Below are 24,981 nucleotides of genomic sequence, written 5' to 3'. Positions count from 1 at the left end.
TTACGTGCAAAGATTCACCAAACTTAGTCCTCCCCGGGCAAGTCAGACGGGGAGGACTCATTTCTAGATCGGCAATATGACAAGATCACCTGCCATTAGAAGGCTGTCCGCGGGTTTAGGGAGAATGGAGGTTGTTCCCCCCCCCCCCCCCCGATTGTTACATATGGCTTTTTAATGACCGCACTGCTCTTTAATCTCGTTTCAGACTTTGCAAGTTCAATGAATGCAATTACTTTGAAAGCTAATGGACTTTTAGGAATCAGGTCAACCGCTGAACAGAAACGGATGCTTGCTACGCAACGATTAACCCTTTCAGAACCAGCTGAGTAGGCCTACATACCTAGCTGACACGCGTTCTAGATTTAAAGGATTAAACCAAAAAAACTAAAGCGTCCTTGCTTGTGAGAGGACAGACTGCGTTATCAGTCTGGGTTTTGGCATCATTAAGGACCCTTCAATAAAAGTGATATTCTCCACAATGTCCATAGATACTGGGAATACTGTCGATATACTGGGTCGGGGGTCCCACACAAAATACTGAACACCAATACCTCAAATTAACCCTTCTGTGCTTCTAGAAAAGAGACTTCTTAGACTTATGGTGCTGCTGGGTCGTGACTGCGGACAAAATCTTGTTCTTCATTCCCACCGGTGACCGAGATTAGAAGAACACGGAGAGAGAGCCGGGCTGCGAAGCGGTCTAGCATTTCGTTTTGCTTTATCACCTGCCTCCGAGAAATCATTCGTTTAAAGCTCTCCCCAAAGAGAGACAAGATGCTGTTCTGTAATATTTGTGATGGTGGAACAAACCTTACCGGGTCTCAGGTATTACAAACATTACTGACATTTTGAATGTGAAACTGAACTCATGACTCGTCGGTTTAAAAATTGCATAGAAATAAATGATACCAAAAACCGCTTGATTAGAAAAAATAATAAATAAGATAAATCACAATATGCTGCTCAGAAGTAAAAAAATGAAGCGCACTTTATTATATAGATGCCGGCAGCGTTCCCGGAACAGAATGGCCTTCAATCTCAAAAAAAAAAAAAAAAAAGAAACCTTTTCTCCAATTTTTAGAAAATAGCTTTAGAGACTTTGGCAATGAAATAAAGTGAACAAAACACATTTATCTAGATCTATTCTGATAAGCGATATTAAACTCTAAAGGTCTAACACACAGCTGTTCATTCCACTAATGGACCGGCCGGCTTTGCGATCCAAACCTCGAGACTGGAAGGATCGGAGGGGCGCCGTCATGTACCCACGTATCCCTGTGCAGGTGGGGATTTAATAACCCTTACCGACCTCCAGCCTTTGGGGTCCCAAATATATATAGGCTCATAAACATATGACCATCGGCACGGGTAGGTACGTCTCGGCAGCAACAGCATCCAGGGATCGGTGTCCGGTAACTATCATGCAAGAGCGGTCCCGTAAACCCCCAAAACTCAGCATTACCCAATCTCACGTTACACCACTGAAAAGGCAACACCGATATATAACAGAGTAATAAATTACGCCTTACGACATACTACAAAAACCCCTAGTCGCAGCTAAGCCCACCACGAACGGCCCACCTAAATGGGGAATCTGACTAAATAGGTGAACGTCGTCCCCTTAAAAACGACAGGGACTCTAAGATTCCAGGTTTGCTACAAACAAAGCGTCCGGAAAATCATCTAACTTAATAATGGAAACGTGTTTATTAGCAGCCCATATTCTTCTCTTCAAACAAAAAAAAAAAATAGCTTTTCTTTTTCTGAAGCAGAAACTTTGTCCGCCAGTCGAAGATAAATTATCAGAGCGGCGATGATTGACTTACAAGAAATACAAAGATGGAAATGACTCTGCGGTGCGAACGCTTGATGTCAATAAACGACCCTACAGCTGGAAACCAACTTACATTTGGGTTCTTCAAACGGAGTTAATCACCATTCTACTTTTCATTGTCTTATTATCATTGCCTGTCGTACCCCCCCCCCCCCATCAGACCGGCCCCCGTAAACCTTAGATTTTTTAATAATTTGCCGAGATTAATTTACATAGGCCTGTATTGTTTTAATTTGCTTCACTGCTGTTAGTGATGCTGGGCAATTTGATTTGAGAAAATCCAATTTTTGTATCAGTCTGGGTAGAAATGAAATAAGGAGAGTAGACTAACATTATTTCATGGGCCGCAGACGGATCGCATTCTCGTTTCAAGCAGGAGAGAAGCCACCAGAAGACGTTCTTAATTTGAGAGGAAAAAGCGTAATAAAATAAAATGTACGCTTAGATCATATAGAAGCTCTTATTTTCCAAGACTCCAAGCCACGAGAGTCCGGTGATTCTCAAAGTTCCAAACGGAAGCCACGGACAAAGCCGATCGAAGGCTCGGTATCAAACATATCAAACAACATGGAGCAACGCTGGTGACAAAACAGCGCGATCCTCCGATAGATCTAGTAAGCAGATCTTCCTCTAAGCTTTGAACAGAAACCCTGTTTTCAGACAAAACACACAAAAGTTCACCGATGATAGACACATTAGGTTGATTTAATTAACCCCTTCGGGCCCAGGGTTTGTGTGTTTGCTTTTCTCCTTTACACCCAGGAGCTCTGGATTATATTTTTTTTTAGTTAAAAACCATGACTACCCTTTTGCACATTTGATGAAGCTGCACAATTTATACGCCATTTTGTTGTGGACAAGTAAGGCCTTCTTTTAAAATCATAGAAAAACAAAATATTATTTCGGGGAATATTATTTTGCAATTTTGCCTAGAAAGTAGGTGGCACAGCTGAAGAATGAGCCAATTTATGGTCGTTCACATCCCCTGATTACAGCCATACCCCACATACAACACATTTTATATGTTCTAGAGTCCCATCCATACTTTACACATCACCCCATATTATACTGTGTATTTATTAATGCTAAAAAGGGGTTTGCAGGTTTATATATATTTTTACTTGCACTGGTAGGATTAAGGGATATTGGGGTAATTTTTAAAAAAAGAAAGAAAGAAATTCAGCGGAATATGGATTGAGATCCCTTTGGAGATCCTTCTAATAGTTTGGATGCCAGTGGTGTCATAACGACATCACCAGGCTCCCATTAAATGTTATTTATTTCCTTTTCTCTTAAAAACAATTACCGTATTGGCTCGAATATGGGCCGCACTTTTTCCCCCCACTTTAAGTTTTTAAAGTGGGGGTGCGGCCTATATTCGGGGTCTAGCGCCCGACTGCCGGGCAGGCAGCGGGGTTAGGATACAGATGCCCCGCAGCGGTGCAGGGGACCTGCATCCTACTCTCTGATACGCTCAGACAGCCTCCCCTGCCAGCACTTCCCACGGGGGGGGGGAGGGGGTGTCGGGGGTGCCGGCACGGGAGGTTGTCTAAGTGCATCGTGTGGACCGTCCACACGATGCGTTTTACCTCTGCCCCCCCCCCCGACTTACCGGAGCAGACTACCGGGTGTCTTGCGGGGCCGGCGGGGGACATCTACGCAATATGCGTATACAACTTCTGGTACCGGCACATCCAGTGCCGGCACCGGAAGTTGTATACGCGTATACCGTAGATATCCCCCGCCGGCCCCGCAAGACACCCGGGAGTCTGCTCCGGTAAGTGAGGAGGACAGTGGCAGCATATCTCGGGGGGAGGAGGACAGTGGTAGCATATCTCGGGGGGGGAGACAGAGTGGCAGCATGTTTTTTTGGTGCTTTTTTAAAGAAAAAAACTTTTTCTTTAAAAAAGCACCAAACTTTTAGGGTGCGGCCTACATACGGGGGCGGCCTATATCCGAGCCAATACGGTATTTCATTTTTTTTAAAACTTTGTTTTTACAGCTCTCCCTCTTGATTTGTCTGTGCTGATCACGCTGATCAGCAAGCAGGGCTCCATAACCCAATACCTGCAGTCAGCCAGCAGGTGTGCATTTGGAAATCCCAGCATACCTGTGCATCTTAACGGGTATCTTGGCACAGCTTACATGTGCTGACCTTGGCATTCTTCAATACTAACCCCTTAATAGCCCATTACAAAGACTTGCTAATGTTACCAACCCTTTTGAAAACCATGACTTGGCAGGAGTTAAGGTATGTAAAGACACCTGTATTCAAGTAGGTAAATCCAGAAACTTCAAGGGAAAATCCAGGGGACTACAATCTGCTACAATCAAATCATCTTTGTCCAAGCAAGACCTTAATCTCATAAAACAATGTAAGCTCAAGCGTAGGCCCTTTTGTCATTCTGTACCGCATGCGTCTTAACATCTTTACTGTTAATTGTAGAATCTCTCCCCCCATTATAATAGTGCTACAGAATCTGCTGGCACGCTATACATCCCGTGCAATAAAAGCAGTCGCTGGGGTTGTACGTTTGCTCTCTCAGAAAGCTGTGCCCCCAGTACCCTGTCACTTTGGATTGAGACCCCTTCTTGCATTAAGAACAAATAAACGTGGTCTTTTACCTGCTCCTGCCTCTCTAGCCACTTGTCCACCAGTGGGTGACTGGCACTCAGTGAAGAGCGGGCATTATCCCTTTGAAACTGTTTAGACCAGTTACTGGACTCCCTGGGCAGACTCCTGTAGTTCTCATCTTTCTGTTTTAAAAGAAAGAAAAATACATTATACACGAGGGAAAACTATTCTGAGCATTTAAGATTTGTCGACGGCTATTTTGTCTTTCAGCCCATTCCTGCTGCAAACACTAAAGTGAAAAGCTCAATCCATTACGACAAACGCGGCTTTTTGCTGCACTACCCAGAATCGTCTGTTTTAACACACTATATATACTGTATGTATGTATGTATGTATGTATGTATGTACCCAAGAATCCACAAAAACTCTTGTTCATTCACTTATTTCCCGTCTTGACTACTGCAACCCTCTTCTGGTTAGCATTCCACTCGACTCTCTCCTCTACAGTCTATCCTAAATGCCGCTGCTAGGCTTATCTTCCTTGCACGTCGCTCCTCTTCTGCTTCCCCACTCTGTGAAACCCTCCACCGGCTCCCAATTACCTTTAGTATTAAATTTAAAATCCTGGTACTGACATATAAGCCCCTCCATAACACTGCCCCCCCCCTCCATAACACTGCCCCCCCATACATTTCTGACCTCATAAGCAAATACTCTCCTACTCGATACCTACGTTCCTCCCATGGGCTAAGGCTCTCCCCTCCTCACTTATCACCTCTTCCTTTTCCCGTCTACAAGATTTCACTCGGGCTTCCCCCATATCTCTGGAATCTACTTCCACCGAACCTTCAGCTCTCACCCTCCCTCCCGACATTCAAGAAACTTCTCAAAACCCACTTCTTCAGAGAAGCCGCACCATAACTTCCCTGTCACTGATACAACCACCACGCTACCTCTCACCTGTCTCTGTGCCTTATGTTTGTCACCCCATTCCCTGAAGATTGTAAGCTTGCGAGCCGAGCCTCTCCACCTAACGTGTCGGTTTGTGTTAGTCTGTCAACTCTCGTCTTGTCAGACCCCTTGAATTTTTTGTATTGTATTAAGCGCTGCGTAAACTGTTGGCGCTATATAAATAAGATAATAATGTATATATGTGTGTGTGTGTGTTTTTCTGCTGGGAGGCTGTTCCATTTATCTGCCACCCTCTCAGTACAGTAAAACATGAAGTCCTCTAAGGTTCTGACCCTATAGCTGGAGGTAGAAAAGCTTGACGAGCCCTGTCTGGCCTGTCACAGCCAGCTTCTCTACCCCTATATATTTATATACAGGTAGGGAGAGCGGAACGTTTAGGAGGCTTAATAAAAGGAGTTATTTCTATAAGCACAAACTTATTCAGACACTAAATTCTTAGCAGAGATATATGAAATAAGATGACTTGAGATGCACGCAGCTCATGCTGAGAGCTGCAGCTTCCACAGACGGCACAGAATGTTTTTTTTGTTCTAAGAAGCATGCTTCCAACTGTGAGGTTTGACTGGTTTCACGCTTATTGCTTGAATTTATAGACAGTCACAGCTACAAAGCAGATGACCTTCGCCTGTGTGATCCCGAAGCAGAGCCGCCACTTATCAAGGGTTTTTCAAATAAGTGGAAGGACCACGCAGAGCGTTCCCTCCCCGGGAAACCAGTGACCCAGACGGCATATCACAGAGCAAAGAGTTAACAGAATAAACCCTGAATGATGGCTGGGCTGCCCAATCAATAAACACAAGCCAGAGCGACAAAGCGCTACAATACCCAGACACTACTACTTTCACATTATTCTTTTATTAAAGGTGCCGTTCCATCTACTCTACTGAAACTTCATTCTTTCATTGTGTCAAATTCACGCGACACCAAAACAGACACCGATAAGCTGCTGCCAAAGGAACTGGAAAGGCTTCTCGAAAGTTCTTTTTTTTATGAGATTAAACCATTTGAGGAAAGAGTGAAAAGGCAGATCCGCCAAGGTTTATATGCTTAACATGCTAAGTGCTATTGCCTTTATGTCCTTCCTACATAAGGGCTGATTATTTTATACCCACAGACCGTGTCATACGAAAGAACCGTGCCTACCAATAACCACACAATTTGGTAAAAACCATGTGAAGGCAGACATGAGAAAATTAAATTGGCGCAGTACTCAGGAGCCAAGCAGAAAAATCAGAAGCCAACAAAAGGCGTTTGCCTACTGATGCCCACGTAAGATTATGAGTGACATGTATTAGAAAAAAGCTCCAAAATTCATATGATTTGCCAAGATCTGTCCAGTCTTGGCCAAATCCATCCAATATGGACGCAGCTGTCCTCCAGCTCAGAAGAACCGTCAGGCCAATGCGGCATCCAAGCACACCGCGTAACTACAAGATAAAGAAAAAAGCATGGCTCTACGGAACTCGCAGAGACTTTGAAAGGGGTAATCTCACCCCATCAGTTCCTTCCATAGTCCAGACATTAGAAATTCGGACAAGCTCTGCTCTCTATTAAATAGTATAGCTGACTTTCCTGGGCTCAGGCTTTCAACCCCTGCAGTGAAAACCCCACCACAACGGAACCACAAATCTCTACCTCTGCCAAAGGCAGAAGAGAGTATCACTAGGTCTCTTACTTTTACTGCTGGATGATAAAAGTGAAATCTGCAAAGGTTAATCCAACAGAACTACCTTCCCCGCTGAAATACTAATTTTCCCCGGCATAAAGAGCAAGTTCCGCTGATTACCAAATAAGTGACTTTAAAGAAATGTCTCGGTGCAAATCAGCGAACGCCCCCCCCCCCCCCCATGGTTACTCAGACAGGAGAATTACGCCAACACAAAGGAAAAAGGTGATCTATTGAAAATGTCTCGGTAAATCTTACTAACAGCAGCACGTCGTTAAAAGGATAACAACCGAATGGCTAGAGCTTGACTTCAAGAAAGAATGTCAGGTGGTTTTAAGGCAAATGTCACCGAAATGTCTTCGAGTGACACGCTCTGCGAAAATGGACAAATTACAAACACTTTGTATGTAAGGCTGACAGCTTTTATATTAAAGACCAAAACCTTCACTAGAAAGACAAAAGGGGTCAACAAAAAGAGTAAAAAAAATAAATAAAAAAAAAAGAAAACGCGTCGGTCAGCGGAACCAAGTTCTCTGCCCGGCTTTCGGTAGACTCGCACAAAGCCAATACGCTTTGAAGGTATGTGGGCATTTTGCCATTAATTTAGCTTTAAAAAGGCAATACTGACCTCTTCTGTTTGAGGAACGCAGTAAGTCATCTCATTGTTTTCACTTAGTTACCCAAGTCTGTCTTATTATAGAAATATACATCTACAGGCAGGGCAGTTGGCGGCAGCACTGGACGATTCGAACCCCACGCAGGTGTTTAAATATCGGATAACAGAGGATTTTCTTTAGGGGATTCTGTGTTTGGCTCCTGACATCTGCTCGGTTTTGGAATCAGACAAATGCATCAGACCCAGGGACTTCTTCATTATAACGGTGCAGACATCAAATAAAGACTTTATAAACTTGAACAGCAGTTGCAACTTTTTAAAATAATTATTTGAATAGCAGTTGCAGATTTTAATACGCAAGTAAGAAAGTAACTACAAAACAAAGAACACGATAGCACAAGAGCTATACCCAGAATTCTTCAAACTGACCTACATAAATTCATTTTCATAAAAAAGTATCCTAGCGATCATAGACGTAACCAAAATGTAACCGGTACCTTCCGTTCCTTGGATCCCTGGCCTGCGCTGGAATTCTTCTTCGCGAAGCCCGGGGTTGTAGACCACCTCGTTGGATTTTTCCGTGACGGCTCCTCTGATGAAAAGTTGTTGTCGCTAACAGAAGTCACTAGTCCAGCCAGCGCAGGATCGCTACTGCGCCTAACATGCAGCGGCATATCTGAAAAGACAAATCACGACCATCAAACAAAATCAACGTCACTTGGCTCAATGGAACAATCTACGGGTCCTCAAACCGTCCAAAAAAGTTTCATACATTAATATTTTACATCACATGGGAACTTCTGCCCTCCTTCAATTTAACTTCAGTCCGGGAGTTTTTAAGCTATAAACCAGGCTGAGAGCTTCAGCTTACTGGAACATCACTGCTGTTTACAAGGTTGTAATCCTCTGAAGATCAATAAAATGCCTCTACTTTCCAGACTCATAACGGGTATTTTGTTCCAGGCAGAAGGAAATATTACAAAAGTTAAAAAAAAAAAGTAACCCTCCCCGGACTACCAGTGTCTAGTATGACCAGGGCTGGCAAGGCGTCGTTAAAGTTCCCCACGTCTCAGCACTAGAAATAAAACATGTATGACCATGACAAGGCGCACCGGTTAGAAGACATGCGATATGACCCCGAAGCCCCTGCGATGGCATATGAAGGGGCAACTATTTCATTACTAGTAACTGGGTGCAGCTTATCATAACACTAATTAAAGAATCGGAGTTCTGTTAATGATCTGTATTTATATCCAGCAACCAAAAGTATGACTGGTGCAGGACTCACACATGATTTAGCAGATAATCATACAGAACAGTTTAAAAACATAAAGAAACAACATATTTATATGGGTGAAAGTAACTCAGTAGATGTTTTTGATTCTCCTTTCCCCAATAATGGCACCCACAATCTAATATTTAATCTCTGAATAGCATTTTGTTGTTTTAATATCTATACCTCAAGGGACATTGTGCCTCGGCCCAGGTAAGGGCCGAGCGACCCCCTATGACAACCCTTCGAAATATCAACTTTCTGGCAACCCCCAGAACAATCTTTCCTATGGACACTGGACACTTTCATACAACCTACCAGCATCTCTACAACAATCGTTATCGTGCAGATAATCCATAATTAAAGACTTTCATACAAATAATGTGAATATCCATCCTAGAAAGAATTTTGTTAATTATCAAAAAAATGTAGCAAGCGCCACGTGAAGCATTTTAACCCTGAAAATAAGGATAAACAAGGACGCTACGCTTGGGAAATTAACTCAAAGTTCAGAGGGACTAATTAAATTAATTAGGAAGGAAGAACTCTGACCCGAGGAAATGAATACATAGAATGCACAGAGGAGTCGGTATAATACGGGGAATGGATATGGCTGCACGGGACTAAAACATGGAGTCTTTAGCGGAAATCACGGATTGTGCCATCACGGAAAAGGCTGTTTTGGGGGACTTTATCTTTTTACATTCAACGAGACCTCTGGGGTCTTGAAGGTTTATGCAACCTTACATCTTTTCTTTTTGAGAAGCATCTATTTATTTTCTAATATAAGGAATTTACAATATAAGTAACCCAAATTGTCAACCAGTATATTTTGTACACAATACAACTAAATTCTAAACTACCCAAGCTTTTAAAAAACCATTAATAGACGTGGAGGGAAAGTTTCCGATGAGGGAGGAGAGCAGCCCCTGCCGCCTCGCTGCCCGCGGACAGGTGTATTCCAGGAGCAGGCTAATATTTAGGCAATAATTCATTTTCCAAGCTGACAGGTATTGGCTCTGAAGGCAGAGGATAAGACAGAGTCCAGCAGAGATTATTACTTCTTCAAGGATCGAACTGTCATCAAAGAGGATGAAATACACCATGTCCCAGAAAAATGGATAGCTAATCTCGGAGGTTTATTACTGGAAAAAAGATAAATAAATAAGAAGTCACCGTAGGGTTAGACGCGCCTCGGCTCCCACGACCAGGCTGCATTTATTATTTCATGCTTAATTCTCTATGGCAAGTCTAATAAAACAGGGGAAGCCCAGATCCAACAGTCTGCCGGCTAACGGGAAATACTACAACTAAGCACTCCTATATCGGTACAGTGGGCATTATATTTATTTATACCGTGTGTGTGTGTGTGTGTGTGTGTATATACACATATATATACATATATATATATATATATATATATATACACACACACACACACACACAAAGCACTTTCAAAAGATGGTCAGCACTCCAGGTCTTTAAATTAACAATTTCTCTATATTCAAAGTCAAGTCGACGTTTCAGCCATTGCTGACTTTCATCAGGACATCTATCTATCTATCTATCTATATATCTATACATATATATATGCAGGCAGTATGGTAAAAGACTCCAAGAGAAGGCATCGACAATTGTTACAGTTGTAACAATACTGCATGTCACAAGTTAAAGGGAAACTCCAGCCATCACGCACTTTAATGCATATGATATCTGTCGGGTCCCTTTAAATTGTCGCAATCTCTCATTCAGTGCAGGCGCTGTGTCCGGCCTCCAGTCAGCTTCAGCGCTAGATCAGCAAACGGGGTCTGATTTGAATGAGTTTGATGCACTATATAAAACAATAAATAATAATAAGAGAACTTTTCCTCCCACTAATTGGCTGCCTTAAACAGCCAATCTGTGGCAAGAACTGTTGGACTGTCGAGGAAGAGGACATTTGCAGGGCTGCAGCTTCTACTTCAGGTTCGTGCTTTTTGCTTTGTCAAGGATGCAAAATAAATTGCTCGCAAAGTGCAGGGATGGTGAGTTGCCCCCTTTAAAGTCCATGGGATCTATCAGTACTAAAAGTAGCAAAGATGCCTTTTGCCCATCTTTAGTCTGACTAACTTTAAACCATGACCTCTGGTGCTTGCATTTTTTTCATTATAATTATTTGCCCCTCCCCCGCTGTACATTTTTTTTAAATCTACCATTTCCCCGGTTCATCTCTCCTCCGAGCCGCGTGAGAGTGCGAAAAGATAAATAAATGTCAAAAATTCCTACCTAAATGCATATGTACATTATATAAATTATTTTATGTATATAGAATACAAATGGTCTATGGAGAATTTAAAACAGTATTACAAATTTAACAAATGAAGTCTAGATTTTTTTTTTTTTTTTAGTATATACGATAATAACATTGGCATGTATTTATAAAGAAAAGGAAAAAAACAGGAAAAAAATGTCAAATGTATTCTGCAAACTGCTGTCCTGACAGTTAATATAATGACCGCAGAAAGCTTCGATATGAGTGACATTTACTGTGAAATCCCTCTGGGATCGCGTTTGATTGGATGACGCAGCCGCGTAATGAGGTAACCAGGTAATGCGGCCATTTCCACGGCTCCGAAGCCAACATCACGTTCATTAGATTAGGTTTCAGAGAGATATAATCGGGGGGGAGTAACACTAAAGCATACAGCAATATCCGTTTTACTGCACAGAAAATGTACAGAGGACACGACTATCACACACACGCACTAACACAGAAATAACAAGAACCTCATTCACACACCTTTACCATCACATGACCTTAGAAACATTAATATGTATATTTAAAAGATACTAATAAATATCAACACAAAAGCTATCCTGGATACCTTGAGCAAGAAGAACATTAAATGCCGGAGTAGCTGGAAGACCCCAATATGTATCTTCCTACCATAAAGAATTTACACAATGTGCATGAATGAGGGGCTTCCTGACTCCATACCCACAGCAGATCATTCCCATCGCTTTAGTTTCATCAAACAGCAAAGTGGAAAGTCATCTTAAAAGCTTTATAAACACTTAGAACCATCAGGAAAAAGAATATAGCATTTGAAGCTGCATTTTGGTCACATTTTAGATACATTTAAGTAGAATCTACAGGAAGGATCCAACCGCGGACCCCCAATTTCTTTTGTACTCCAGAGCCTTACTCCCTTTAAGTATTAGCACTGGAGGGAAGTTTATTTCAGAGAAGGAATGTTAGAACAAGGTCATAATCTAAAACTAGAGGGTCAGGGGCTTAGATGTAATGTGAGGACGCTTCGCTTCACAGAGTGGTGGCTAAGTGGAACAGCCTCCCAGCTGAAACGATAGAGGATAATACAGAGAGAAAATGGATAGGCATATGGCTCCCGAATCTAAGACGAGACCAATGACTGGGGTCTTTACATCGGGAAAATGGGCAGACTAGATGCGTCAAAACGGTTCTTCACTGGCCGGCAAAATTTGAGGAATAACATCACAGTAATTCATATTCCGATGTTTCCTTCCCGGCTCCATTTCGGTTCATGACAAGTTAATCCGATGCATTCTAATTAATGCAATCGGCCGCTTAAATGTCTGGCTCTGTTGTAGTTTGAGGGTTTTATCGCAATTCTCCGTGTCTCACATTTCAGCGGTTCGGAGGAGAAAACAGTGCAAAAGAAATTAAGGAAGATATCAAAGAAAGGATCTTTAATTATTAAACCCCAAGAAGCGCTGCGCGTGGGAATAAGGCGATGTCACTTACTCCTGAATGAAGGCTAATTACGTTTGATGTCTGCGCTTTCTTTGAAGAGCGGATAAAACCGTGATGAACTCTAATCACAAGGTTTCAAATTCTCTGAGGCTCCAATGCTCTGTAAATATTGATTTGACTCTGAATCCGAGATAAGTCTGGAATATACCCCACAGCCGTGGTAATTAGCATTAGCCAAAGTTGCGCGTGTTTTTGTTTATTCAGTCAAAACTTCCTAGTGCCGGCTTATAGCGCTTTGAAATTAATTAAAAAAATTAGATTTAGATTCTTCTGTACCCGAGCTGGCAACGTTCGATTTACAGGGGACACCACAGAATCGTACAGCCGAGAACAGAGCGCTGGTCGTACATTAGGGCCGTGGCAGTCTGTGGCAGTCATATTTTATAGCTAATTTCCAACTCATAGGGTCGTATTTTAAAAAACAGGATTGGGGGGGACTCATGGGCAAAAAGGCACATTTTACTGTATAATATGGTGATGAATGAATGCGGCTGTCTGTGCCTCTTATTGCCACAGTCATTCCCCCAGATCGGACCAAACAAGGTTTGAGGTTTTATTGTATATAAAGACGACTAGATGGGCCGAATGGGTCTAAGCTGCCAGCAAAATCCATGTTGCTACGAGAATCTAAAAATGGCAACCGTAGGAGTTATGGAAATCAGAGCCTATAGGGAACAGAGCGTTAAATAACATATGGTTATTTTAACAAAAGAAAGCTTGATTTTATCAACAGCCGATGATTCTCTTTAACCACATGCCGGTTGCCTTAATATCTCAGTACGCGTCGGGTATGCCGACTCCCATCACGCACAGTTACTGCACAATCATCACTGCATTCCTCCAGTAACTCTCTCAACAGAAATCTGACCAACCCACACAATTACACAAAAATAATAAGCACTAAATTCATGATGTGTAAACGCTTGGAAATCGGATTACTTTCTGGCTCGGCTTTAGCAGGGAGAGGTGGACGTTCCTCTCCATCATTAGGTCTCCTAGAGTTTAGCAGCTGGCACAGGGATCCAAGGCAGCTTCTGATCTTCATATGGTGGAAACTTGCATTTGGCTTCAACACGCCCTTCATCAGCTCCACCCAATCCCTTTCAGGCATATCTGGGAGCTAGTTCTGTCCCCGCCCACAAGGAGCAGGTGAGTCAGAACTACTAGGGACCCATCTTTTGTAGGTCCCAGGCATGCCGATCTCTGTGGAGATCACCTTCTAGGCTCCTAATTTCTAGTTCCATTTGGTATGTATCTTTAAAGATTAGCTTGTCCGAGCCTCCTGCCAGCCAATGGACTATTGGACCACACCATGAACCATAAGCCAGGGCTATTTATCATATAGATATATATATTCCTAAATGCTTCCACTCTCTAATAACACCACTTACAGTTGGCCGTGGAATATCTAACAGGAACGCCCCAGATTTGTGTAGGGTTCAGTTGATTTTCTGTTGTATTGTTTAATAGGTGATTGTGCCCTTTTTTTATATACCGCTTGCAGCAAATTTTTGACACTTGTCTTTTTTTTTTCCCATTGGTCGCCTTACAATTTCTTTCTTGCACATGCTTAATTTGATACCCCTGTGGCAATGGGTCTAACCGAAACACCTGAATTCAATCATTTTGACGTGTCCCAATACCTTTGTCCATATAGCATATATTAAATCACATTACATGCATTTTATCAGCCTTTTTTTGGGGGGGGGGGGCGCACATTGAAATACCGTATTTGCTCGATTATAAGACGACCCTGATTATAAGACGACCCCCCAAAATCTGAATATTAACTTAGGAAAAAAAGAAAAAGCCTGAATATAAGACGACCCTAAAGGAAAAAAGTTTTACCAGTAAATGTTAATTCATGTAAACTATTTTTTTTAATAAAAGCTATGATTGAGAAAAATATTTTTTTTGTTTTTATTTCTTGTATTTTCCAACCTGTCCCCCAGTTACGCACATCTGCCCCCAGGCTTGCCACTCCAATATGGCACTGTGGCCCATGATATGCCTTTTAACCCTCTATATGCCACTGTGCCCCATGGTATGCCTTTTGACCCCCTATGTGCCACTCTGCCTCCAGAAATGCCTTATACCCCTATATGCCACTCTGCCTCCAGAAATGCCTTATACCCCTATATCCCATTCTGGCATTTAGGGGGTTAAAATGCATATTATGGGGCAGAGTGGCATATAGGGAGGTATAAGGCATTTCAGGAGGCAGAGTGGCATTAAGGGAGTTAAAAGGCATTGTATAGAGCACTCTGCCTCCAGAAATGCCTTATACCCCTATATGCCACTCTGGCATTTAGGGGGTTAAAATGCATATTATGGGGCAGAGTGGCATATAGGTGTATAAGGCATTTCAGGAGGCAGAGTGCTCTATTAAATGCCCCCTTAACGCCACTCCAGAAATGCCCTATGCCCCCATTTAACTAACTAACACACACACACACACACACACCCTATACCCCCATTTAACTAACACACACACACACACACACTCTCCCCTCCCCTCCCCTCTCAGCCCTCTCTTACCGGTGCTTCCAGCCGGGGCAGCGGGTTGACGTCGCCTTCTGCTGCAGCCGGAAGGAGGTGGAGTTGGCAGCGGGGGTTTGTATCCGTCCGTCGCGTATACTTTCCCCGGCTGTCAGAGATCAGAGTTCCCCGCACCGGTGCGGGGAACTCTGATCTCTGACAGTCGGGGAAGGTTTGCGCGACGGACGCAGACAACCCCCGCTGCTAGCCACACCTCCTTCCGGCTGCAGCGGACGTTGTCTACGCGGATCGCGTAGACATCAACCTGCTGCCCCGGCAATACAGCAGGAAGCACCGGTAAGTGTGTGTATGATGGGGGGGGGGGGGTGAGACAGGAGGATCCAGGTCCCCTGCAGCGGTGCGGGGAATCTGGATCTTAGTCTCCTAATCAGACTCTATTTGAGGTCTGATTAGAAGACGACCCCGATTAGAAGACGAGGGGTATTTTTCAGAGCATTTGCTCTGAAAAAAACCTCGTCTTATAATCGAGCAAATACGGTATATATGTATTATTAAACACTCATCTACAGACATATATATATATACACACGCATACATACAAACACACACAGACACACTTTGGAATTCACTAAACCTCCTCCAGTAAGCAATTCATTTCATGAAGCTATATTAAAAAAAATATTGTTGGGGGATTTTCTTTTATTATAATAATGATAATAAAGGGGATTATGATTATTTTGATGGCTTCCTCGGTGGCAGAGGTTAAGGCTACCAAGACATATACGAGTCAGAGTCGGAGAAGGTTATCTGCGTGTTACGGCTGCTACGCAATTGCCTCTCATTCCCTGGAAAGGGCTTTTCAGGGGAACATTTACGTCTGATTTAACATTAAAAAAATAAAAGACGCATGTAATTATATCTCGTCTGCGAAGCAAATGTTACGGAATAACTTATATTACGAGCTAAGATGTAGGTGCCGATCACCATCTCCCGATCTTACAGATGAAACCTTCTTTCCTGTCACACAGCAGGTTGACCTCCGCCAGCGCCATCGTTTAGTCTCCCAATGGCTCGTCCTCCTGAAAGTAGAAGGTCAGAGCATGCGCCGTGCGCACGGCCGGTGAATAGAGAGGCAGGAGAGCCGGCCAAGTGAGATGTCTGTGTCTGCAGGTTAAGAGGGGGCCGAAGCCATCAATCACATTCTTTTCCTGTATAAAGTGCGGCTTAATGTGTACAGAGACCAGCGATGTAAGGAGAAGTCAAAGCAAAACTTTCAAGTTAATTAGAAGTGTGCATCTGGGTAACGATCGCGCGGTAACCTGTGCCTGCGCGATGTGCCGATAAAAGGGGGCCAAGCCCTTTATTATTCGAGATTAAAGGACAATTGGAACGCGGTCTGGACGGTACCATCTTATGCAGAAGACTTGGGTAGAGATAAAACAATTAAATACGCAGAGACGTCCGATAACCATGTATTCTTAAAACATTTTTACATTTCCAATATTCCACTTAATTAACCCTTTCATTGCAGATCGCATGCGGTGAGATTTAGCCCAGTTATATCCTCCGCTGTTGTATGTTGGGCATAAAAAGTAAATCTTTACACATCGAGCCTGTGATGGTTGGTCAATGGAATTGTTTTGAAGATATTTGGTTTAAGGGGACCGTTTTAACCTCAATAAGGGCCGACTTGTGTGGCAAAAGGTGGCAGCCATCGCCTATCTACTCAGTTTCCTGGCACTAAGTTCACCCCCCCTCTCCTCGCTTCACTCCAGCAAAGGCTGCACGAACCAATCAGCAGTAATGAGCAACTTAATTGGGGAGGGATAACAAATCTAAATTCCTGCTCCGATAATAAAAGTACATACGGGGGGTTATTTTTAATGTGTCAATGTCATTAGCGTGACAGATCCGCTGTAATGAAAGAAACGGTCCAGGTGGAATATACAGAGGTAACGCTGACAGGTGTGAGAGCGATCAGATTGTGTGTGCAGCCTCGGGCAGATTGGCCGCGCATGCTTCAAACCCCACAGAGAGGAACTGAGCCCTGCAGCCCATCACAAGCCTTCACAGAATGCAATAGACGTATTAACCATGTCAGTGCCAGAGCACATGCTGCAAGACTTGCTTCCGTGTGCATGAGGATAGGGTCACGTTATAGCTCTGCCCTACCGGCATGTCAGAGAGTATTCCATCCAAACCCCTATTCGTTATTTCCGCATGGAGAGACCACCCGGGGAAGCATCACACGCCAAGTTTATAAGCCATTCACAAGACAGGCTTGATACCAAGTGTCCTAGTTTTTGAGGTACAGTCCTGACACAGACTTCTATTGCAGCTGCCATGTGGCCAAGTTGTGACGCTCTGAAGCTGAGCTTTACTGGGAAGCTCTATGGATAAGTTGGTCCTGCCCCGGGCACATGCTATGCGTGTTTATTATATACATACACACATGTATACGTATATAAATACCAAATTTCAGAAAAGACAACACTTGAGAGAAAGGAAATCATACAACTCCGTTACGGTCAAGACATCAGGAACACAATTTCAAGCAACATAACTCCATAGGAGCACATGCTTTCTGACCAGGAATAGCGGGACAGACGTACGGACACAAACCAAGCCGGCACGCAGGATACCATCATGAAACAATGTCTCACAAAGCACTTGGCAGTGACCGAGGATATACATCGCACTCCGCAGCAGCCAGCTGGCACTTCTACATCAAATCACTTAGTCAAACGTGCCTCCTGGTGGCCCGAACGCCGATGCCAGCATGGGGCCTTGGGGCAGTTCCTCATCGGCTCCATTTTCAGCCCACACCCTCAATTACTTAATGAATAGGACCGAACAAACAAGACAATTCCACCTAAACTCAAACAGGAATTACTGATGCAGCTCAATCACATGGACAAAGAATGACAGTCAGCATTACAGCCCCATAAAGAGACTCTTGGTGCCCCAGGTAGCCCCACCAAAAGACGCCTATTCAGCACAAAAGTCTTATTAGACCCCCTGGAACTTTTGCTCGAGCCAACGCGTGGTTGCAATGGCGAGCAGAACATATGTTTTGGCCGAAAGCATCTCCTACAAGCCAAGGAGCTGGGAGAAAATGCACAGAGATGATCCTGATTAATCTTTCCATGGGGGGGGGGAAATCAACTTAAAAGTGACCCTCAGCTACCACGTGCATTAAAGTGCATATAATGGCTCAAGTGCGGCTTTAATTAGACAAAAGGAAAATGCCAACTGAACAATAACCAGCTCTTTCATTGCTATCCCACCTGTGGTCAAGTAGCTGCACCATGTAACCCATCAGATGAAAAGATGGACCTGTATTTAACATTCCTCAAATTGCTTTTACGTTACAATTCTCAGCATGTAACTACAACAAAGTAACTGGATATGAGCACCGGGGAAAAAGAACCAAGAGAGGAAAATGATGTGTGAACCAAGACTGAGGCATCTGGCGTGGGGAGAAATCTCTCCCGGGGCAGAGACGCGTTACCACTGTATGGGTACTTTGTATATTCCAGAGAGCAGGGATCAGCTATCGCTCAGGGTTATCTGGGACTACTACCCGGAGTCATATAATATCTCAGCGGGCGTCATGCTCGCTGCACGCATCTCTCTTACACCAAGAACAGAGTTACTAGGCGCCTTTATACCAACACTATGGGAAATCACAGCAGTCTCCGGTACACTTAGGCTGACCCCGTAGCTAGATTAACACAAAGCGCCCAAGAACTTTTTGTTTGCCTCATTCAAACCAAGACAGAGTGGAGAATGTTTGAACTTTATATGAAGTCTGGGGCTGTTCCCCTACACCTCCATTACATCCATTCTGATTCAATAAAGCCAGTGATAAGGAGATGGGACCATCAGGCTGCCCGGTCGCACAGATTTCATGTTCTCTGTGTACTTAAACAGAGAAGCCAAGACATTATGTGTGACACGTTACTGGTTTGCTAACAGAAAGGTGCTCACTAAACCCGCTGAGCTTAGTGGAGTAAGGCACAGACTCCAGAGACCTCTCAATCATGGAGCTGGATCAATACCGAGTCTGCCCTTCCGATGACCAGAAGACCCAGAACCTGGTGGGTCTTTGATGAGCAATCAGCTGCACCTTGGTGGCGGGCAGTGAGATCTACCCTGGAATTCTATGCAATTCTGGTGTATCGAAGGACATAGCCAAGGTGGGTTAGGAAAGACTCAACCTCTCTTCTGGCGCTCAGGAGAGGGGGCAACCACCCCAGCAGTTTTAAAATATTCTTCAAGCGATTCTCAGAACCTCCTTTGTTGTGGTGGAGCTTACTCAATTTCATTTAACGTGGTGACATTATCTACGAATACAAGAAATTATGAGGTCATGACTGTTTGCGGTACCCGAATGTCAAAGATCACGCCAGGACGGTAAACTTTCGCATATGATGCTCGCAATGTTCCCTATTTTTAGAAACTTGTTATATACAATCACAGCATTAAATACAAAGGTTGTTTCTTGCAACTTGAGTCCTATATGATGTAATTTTTCTACCCATGATTTTATAGTAATAATAAGTAATTTTATAATAATTTAAACCAAATGCCACAGAAAGTCCAAGAAAGAGTAATTCTGGTTATTATTTTTTTTTCCCCAATCACAGATTACCGTGTGATATTTTTGAAGCAATCAGTGTTTCTGTGTTCCAATTCAGATGGACAGAACAGCATGGGATCCAAAATGAACACTCACTGCCCAACTGTGGAAGGGAGGCCAAGAAAAGAAATCGAAAACGCTATTTTTGGCACCGGCAGAAGCGGCTGAAACCCCTTCTGGAGGATCACAGCAGTTAACAAGATTTTTATCAACTGATTGCAGTTGACACCGGTGAACGCTACACAAAGCCAAAGTGTCCTGTGCCAAACACATGCATTATACAGCATGGGTACTTGGAACCCGCCGATACAAAAGTTTACTGCAAGATAATTAAAACTGGGGAAAAGTGGTGCAATCAGTACTCTGGATAAATATTTCAAATGAACTCACAAAATCGGTTCAAGGAGATATATACACATACATATACACACACACACATACATACAACACACACACATACATACAACACACACACATGCATACACTCTGTATATACATATACACTATCGTTTAAAAGTTTGGTCACTTAGAAATGTCCTTGTTTTTGAAAGAAAAGCAAATCGTGTCCATTAAAATAACATGAAATGGATCAGAAATCCAGCTCAGACGGGGTTAATGTTGTAAATGACTATTTGTCATGATTAACTCATATAACGTAGTGGATGCATGGAAGGGTAACCCAGCAGAGGTGGTTAGCTTCTTTGTTTAAGCATTCAATGAGTTAATCTGAGGTTGATTTAAATGTGTTTCTTTGTGCATGCCCTCTGTATCTGTTCTGGCTAGAGGTGTCATCTTCCCAAAGGACCCCTGTGGTGATTCATGGCCTAACAGATAAGGACCTGAGTTATAGGAATTCCATTCCTATCTTAAGTGGGGGGTTTCCATCACCTTTACCCCACCATAACTTATTGGCACATCAAAGATGGGACCCGATTCTTGGGGATGGTGTCATATAATCAGTCATGTGGTCAGAGGGGCGTTTGTTTGCAAAAGTCTGATTTAGGGACAAAGCAGCGACCTCAAAGCAGAACTCCATGATATACTCTGATCGGAACAACATCGTAAGAATCCATCTGGACTTAAGGAGTTCCCACAGGCCTACTTATTGGAGAAACTCGTGAGTGAGGGTCTTGTGTTTAAGTCCTATTGTTTTTAAGAACTGTTTGCTGTTTTACTTTTATTTTGTATGTCTTGTTTTTGTAATTCTGGCACTGTGTAATCTTTGTCTTTTTGTTATTAAAATATTCATAATCCAAGTCTGTCTTTGGGCTCTAGTATCGATATCCACAAACCCTAAGAGAGGATAACACGTTACCATATTGTTGTTATTACGTTTTACAGGATATATATATATATATATATGTTAGTTGCCCGGGGTGGGTTGATATATATATAGAGATAAAGGTTCTAATTCGGATTTCTCACGAATCCGGTATCAAAATCGTGAGTGGTGGCAGACTACCTGGGGGGATACAGGCAGGATTTGGGGGTTAATTTGGTATAGCTTATGCCTTGTTAAGGGGTCAAGTTAGTAAATCCAGAGGCCTGGTGCTATTAACCCCTTCATGCCCACGCCCTCCACACAGTCACGGCTTGGCAAGTAGTCCTGACCGTGACAAACTTGGCGGCAGCTAGGTGGGATATCTAGAGTTTTTTAGTGCTATTTATATTGCCGGTTTGGTGATTTTAGTACTAGAAGAAATTACATGGGTTTTGTGTAATTTCCCAAAGACATTACTCAGTGCCTAATTACAGACATACAGTGCAAAACAGTTCGTTCTTCTCCCTTTTATTTTTCTCTACCATACTGCATTATGGAGGCATATCGACGACAGCCAAAAGAATCTCTGGAGCTGGTTTGTCAAGAAAGGAATATACAAATTTTTGGCAAAAGCAAAGAGCAGCTGATTTTGGATCTCCTGGAATTTGATAAACTCTGTGCAGAGCAGGCCATTGGAGCAGATGTGATTTTGGAAGAGCCTGTGGATCAAGGATGTTTTCCTGATAAAGTTAACGCCTTGAGTGTAATGGACTCTGAGTTACAAGTGGCACTAAAAGATCTGGGGAGCGTGGATCCTCAGCTAAAGTTCAACCTGATTCTGCAGTACAAGGAGAGAGAGAGGGAGGCTGCGGAAAAAGAGAGAGAGAGGGAGGCTGCGGAAAGAGAGAGAGAGAGGGAGGCTGCGGAAAGAGAGAGAGAGAGGGAGGCTGCGGAAAGAGAGAGAGAGAGGGAGGCTGCTGAGAGAGCTGCGGAGCGGGCAGCTGCTGAACGAGAAGCTGAGCGGAGGTACCAGCTGGAACTTCTACGGTTAAAGCAATATAGTCCGTCTCCCCAAAGCATAGTTAACGGAGATGGATATGCTAACCGACCTCGCCTGGAACACTTTCCAATGCTGGAAAAGGACACTGACTTGGATGTGTTTTTGAGAGGATTTGAGAAAGTGTGCCGGCAGTACCAGCTGCCCAAGGAAGAGTGGGGAAAGTATTTAACCCCACGTCTGAAGGGGAAAGCCCTGGATGTGTTTGCTTCCTTACCAATGGAAGTTGATCAGGACTATGAGGCCATAAAATCTGCCTTGTTAAAAAGTTTTAACCTCACCCCTGAATTCTACAGAAAAAAGTTTCGAGAGATGCAGCAAGCTACATCGGACAGTTGCACCGAATATGCGGGACAGCTTCGGACTATTTTCCGGCAGTGGACTGGAGGCCTACAAGTTACTACATATGAGGCTCTGGAGGATCTGATGATTTTGGAGCAGTTCCTGAGGACACGAAGTCCGGAGGCCCGAGAGTGGATTCTGGACAGAAAACCTAAAACCACGGCAGAGGCGGCAGATCTGGCTAACGATTATGCCAACAACCGTACTCCAACAACCAAGCGGGTACAAGCATCACAAGGACCATCTACCTGGAAAGGAGCAGCCTACCAGCCACCAACTCCTAAGCCAGCAGGGAGACCATCACCCACACCTTTTCTAGCCAACAGAGCAGGGGCCACATCGGGCCAGGGGGATACCCGCCGGTGTTATCGGTGTAACCAGATTGGGCACTTGAGTGCCACCTGCCCCTCTAAGAGACCATCTCCATGGACAAGTGGAAATGGAGGTACAGCTGGGGGAGCTGTACCTGTTTTATTTGTGGCTAGACCAAAGGAGGCACAAGGAGACAATTTGCAGTGTGTAACAGTTGGGGAACACCCAGCTGTCTTGTTTGTTTCCAGGTTTCAGGGGAATGAAGAAGAGAACCTACAAAGAGTAACTGTAGGTGGCCGTGTGACTATGGGACTCAGGGATACGGGGGCTGCTTGCACTCTGGTGCGGCCTGCGATGGTAAGGTTGGAGGATCTTATCCCTGGGAAGACCATGTCCATCCATGGAATTGGCGGGGTGCGCCCTGCAGTGCCAGTGGCACGTGTGTACCTTGATTGGGGTGTGGGCAAGGGTTTGCGGGAGGTGGGGATATCCGAGGATATTCCTGTTAATGTTTTGCTGGGCAAGGATCTGGGTCGACTTGTTTGCCAGTATGCACCAGTTGAGGAAACCTGCAAACCTGGAGGGCTGGTAGAGAGCCCTGTCCAACCTAAGGTACTGTCTGAAACTTTGGGAGTAGTGGGTAGCTGGGAGGGAGCCCAGAAGGTAGAGGTATGCCTGTCTGAACCAGCACCCAGGATCCTGTCTCCTGAAGGGATGAAGGGGGATGTGCACCAAGGGACCACACCTAGCGAGCAAGCTCTAGGGGAAAAGTGTGGTTTGACCTTTGGAGGGGCAGAGTTTCAGGAACAGGGAGTCTGTAGTGGCTCTTCTGGTTCAATGCCCCCTGATACGGAAAAGCATAGTGTTACTATGGGTGATCAGGTAGCCAAGGGATTCGGGCATGCTGGGGATACTTCGGCCAAAGTGTCTTCAGAAGTTGTATGCCCAGAAGGTATTATCCCTGAAAAACTAAAGGGGACTGGGGATGTGTGGCCAACCATGCCTACAGCACCTGAGTATTTAGGTTTGGGTGCAGGAGAAAGTATACATGATATAGGGGTGTCTGCGGATATTCATGTTACTGACTTTCCTCAAAGGGAAAACAAGAGATATATGGAATGTGATGTATCTGTGTGTCAACAGCCAAAACCCTGCTTTCATGCTCCAGAGGAAATGCTTCATTTAACTCTTAAAGTGCTGGAGGTTAAGAAGCAGGAAGGGGGTAGTTTCTCCACGGTGCCTAAGACCCCTAAAGCTGTACAGTCTGGAGATAAGGAGGAGGGGGAGGAAAATTCACATCTTGATATCCCTTTTGTGTGTTCACTGAGTGGGCAGTGTGAGGGGCAGAATATTTCCCCTGTAGCTGTAGTGGCATACCAGCAAGATGCTGGGGCAACAGCTACAGAGGATAATATAGTAAAGGTTGATGAAAAGACAGCTACATTGACCAGTCAGCAAGAAACCCTTAGCCCTGTGAGTGTAGGTGAAGCGCAGAGCCTGGGATCCACACAGGAAGCCCAGGACAATGGACACCCGTTTGCTGTCTTGCTTGGGAATGGGCAGCGTTTAGCTATCCTAAGCAGGGCAGAGAAACAAATGGATGAGGCCTTAAAACATCCGAGTAAGTTATCGCCAAAGGAAGAGGCTTATTCAAGGGTTGGCAGAGAGTGCTTAGCTATGGTGTGTGCTTTGCAGGAGTTACGGCCATGCTTGTATGGTTGTGACTTCATTGTTATAATCTATCACAACCCTTCTCTTCAGGCAGATAGAGTAGATGGGAAGTTTAGCAAGTTGCTCAGATGGAGTCCCGTGCTGACAGTTTGTCTTGTCAGGGGGAGACTAGGATTTAGGCAGACATAGTAGATCAGCGTGTGCTGACCTCCTCTGTCCACCATCTTAAAGGGGGAGGTGTCATGATTAACTCATATAACGTAGTGGATGCATGGAAGGGTAACCCAGCAGAGGTGGTTAGCTTCTTTGTTTAAGCATTCAATGAGTTAATCTGAGGTTGATTTAAATGTGTTTCTTTGTGCATGCCCTCTGTATCTGTTCTGGCTAGAGGTGTCATCTTCCCAAAGGACCCCTGTGGTGATTCATGGCCTAACAGATAAGGACCTGAGTTATAGGAATTCCATTCCTATCTTAAGTGGGGGGTTTCCA

The 24,981-nt window shown here is 44.0% G+C and overlaps 1 protein-coding gene across 9 annotated transcripts in view; it reads right to left on the bottom strand.

Moving 5' to 3' along the window:
- The window catches only part of LOC149287177 (partitioning defective 3 homolog), a 238,965-nt gene that overhangs the window by 139,531 nt on the left and 74,453 nt on the right, over window positions 1-24,981 (bottom strand). For 7 of the 9 annotated variants that reach the window (XM_089493130.1, XM_089493135.1, XM_089493131.1 and 4 more), the window contains exons 4-5: window positions 8,161-8,339; window positions 4,460-4,591 (exon numbers count right to left, since the gene is read on the bottom strand). In XM_089493130.1, the coding sequence (XP_089349256.1) occupies window positions 4,460-4,591; window positions 8,161-8,339 (311 nt within the window). The remainder of the gene's footprint in view (window positions 1-4,459; window positions 4,592-8,160; window positions 8,340-24,981) is intronic. The other 2 variants (XM_089493139.1, XM_089493138.1) reach the window with 1 other exon arrangement.

Source organism: Sceloporus occidentalis, unplaced genomic scaffold (assembly GCF_023333645.1).
Source record: "Sceloporus occidentalis isolate IW3139 unplaced genomic scaffold, rSceOcc1.0.p SCAF_63, whole genome shotgun sequence".
Lineage (NCBI taxonomy): Eukaryota > Metazoa > Chordata > Lepidosauria > Squamata > Phrynosomatidae > Sceloporus > Sceloporus occidentalis.
The sequence above is the reverse complement of the archived record's forward strand: the minus strand, read 5'-3'. Positions and strand labels throughout refer to the sequence as shown.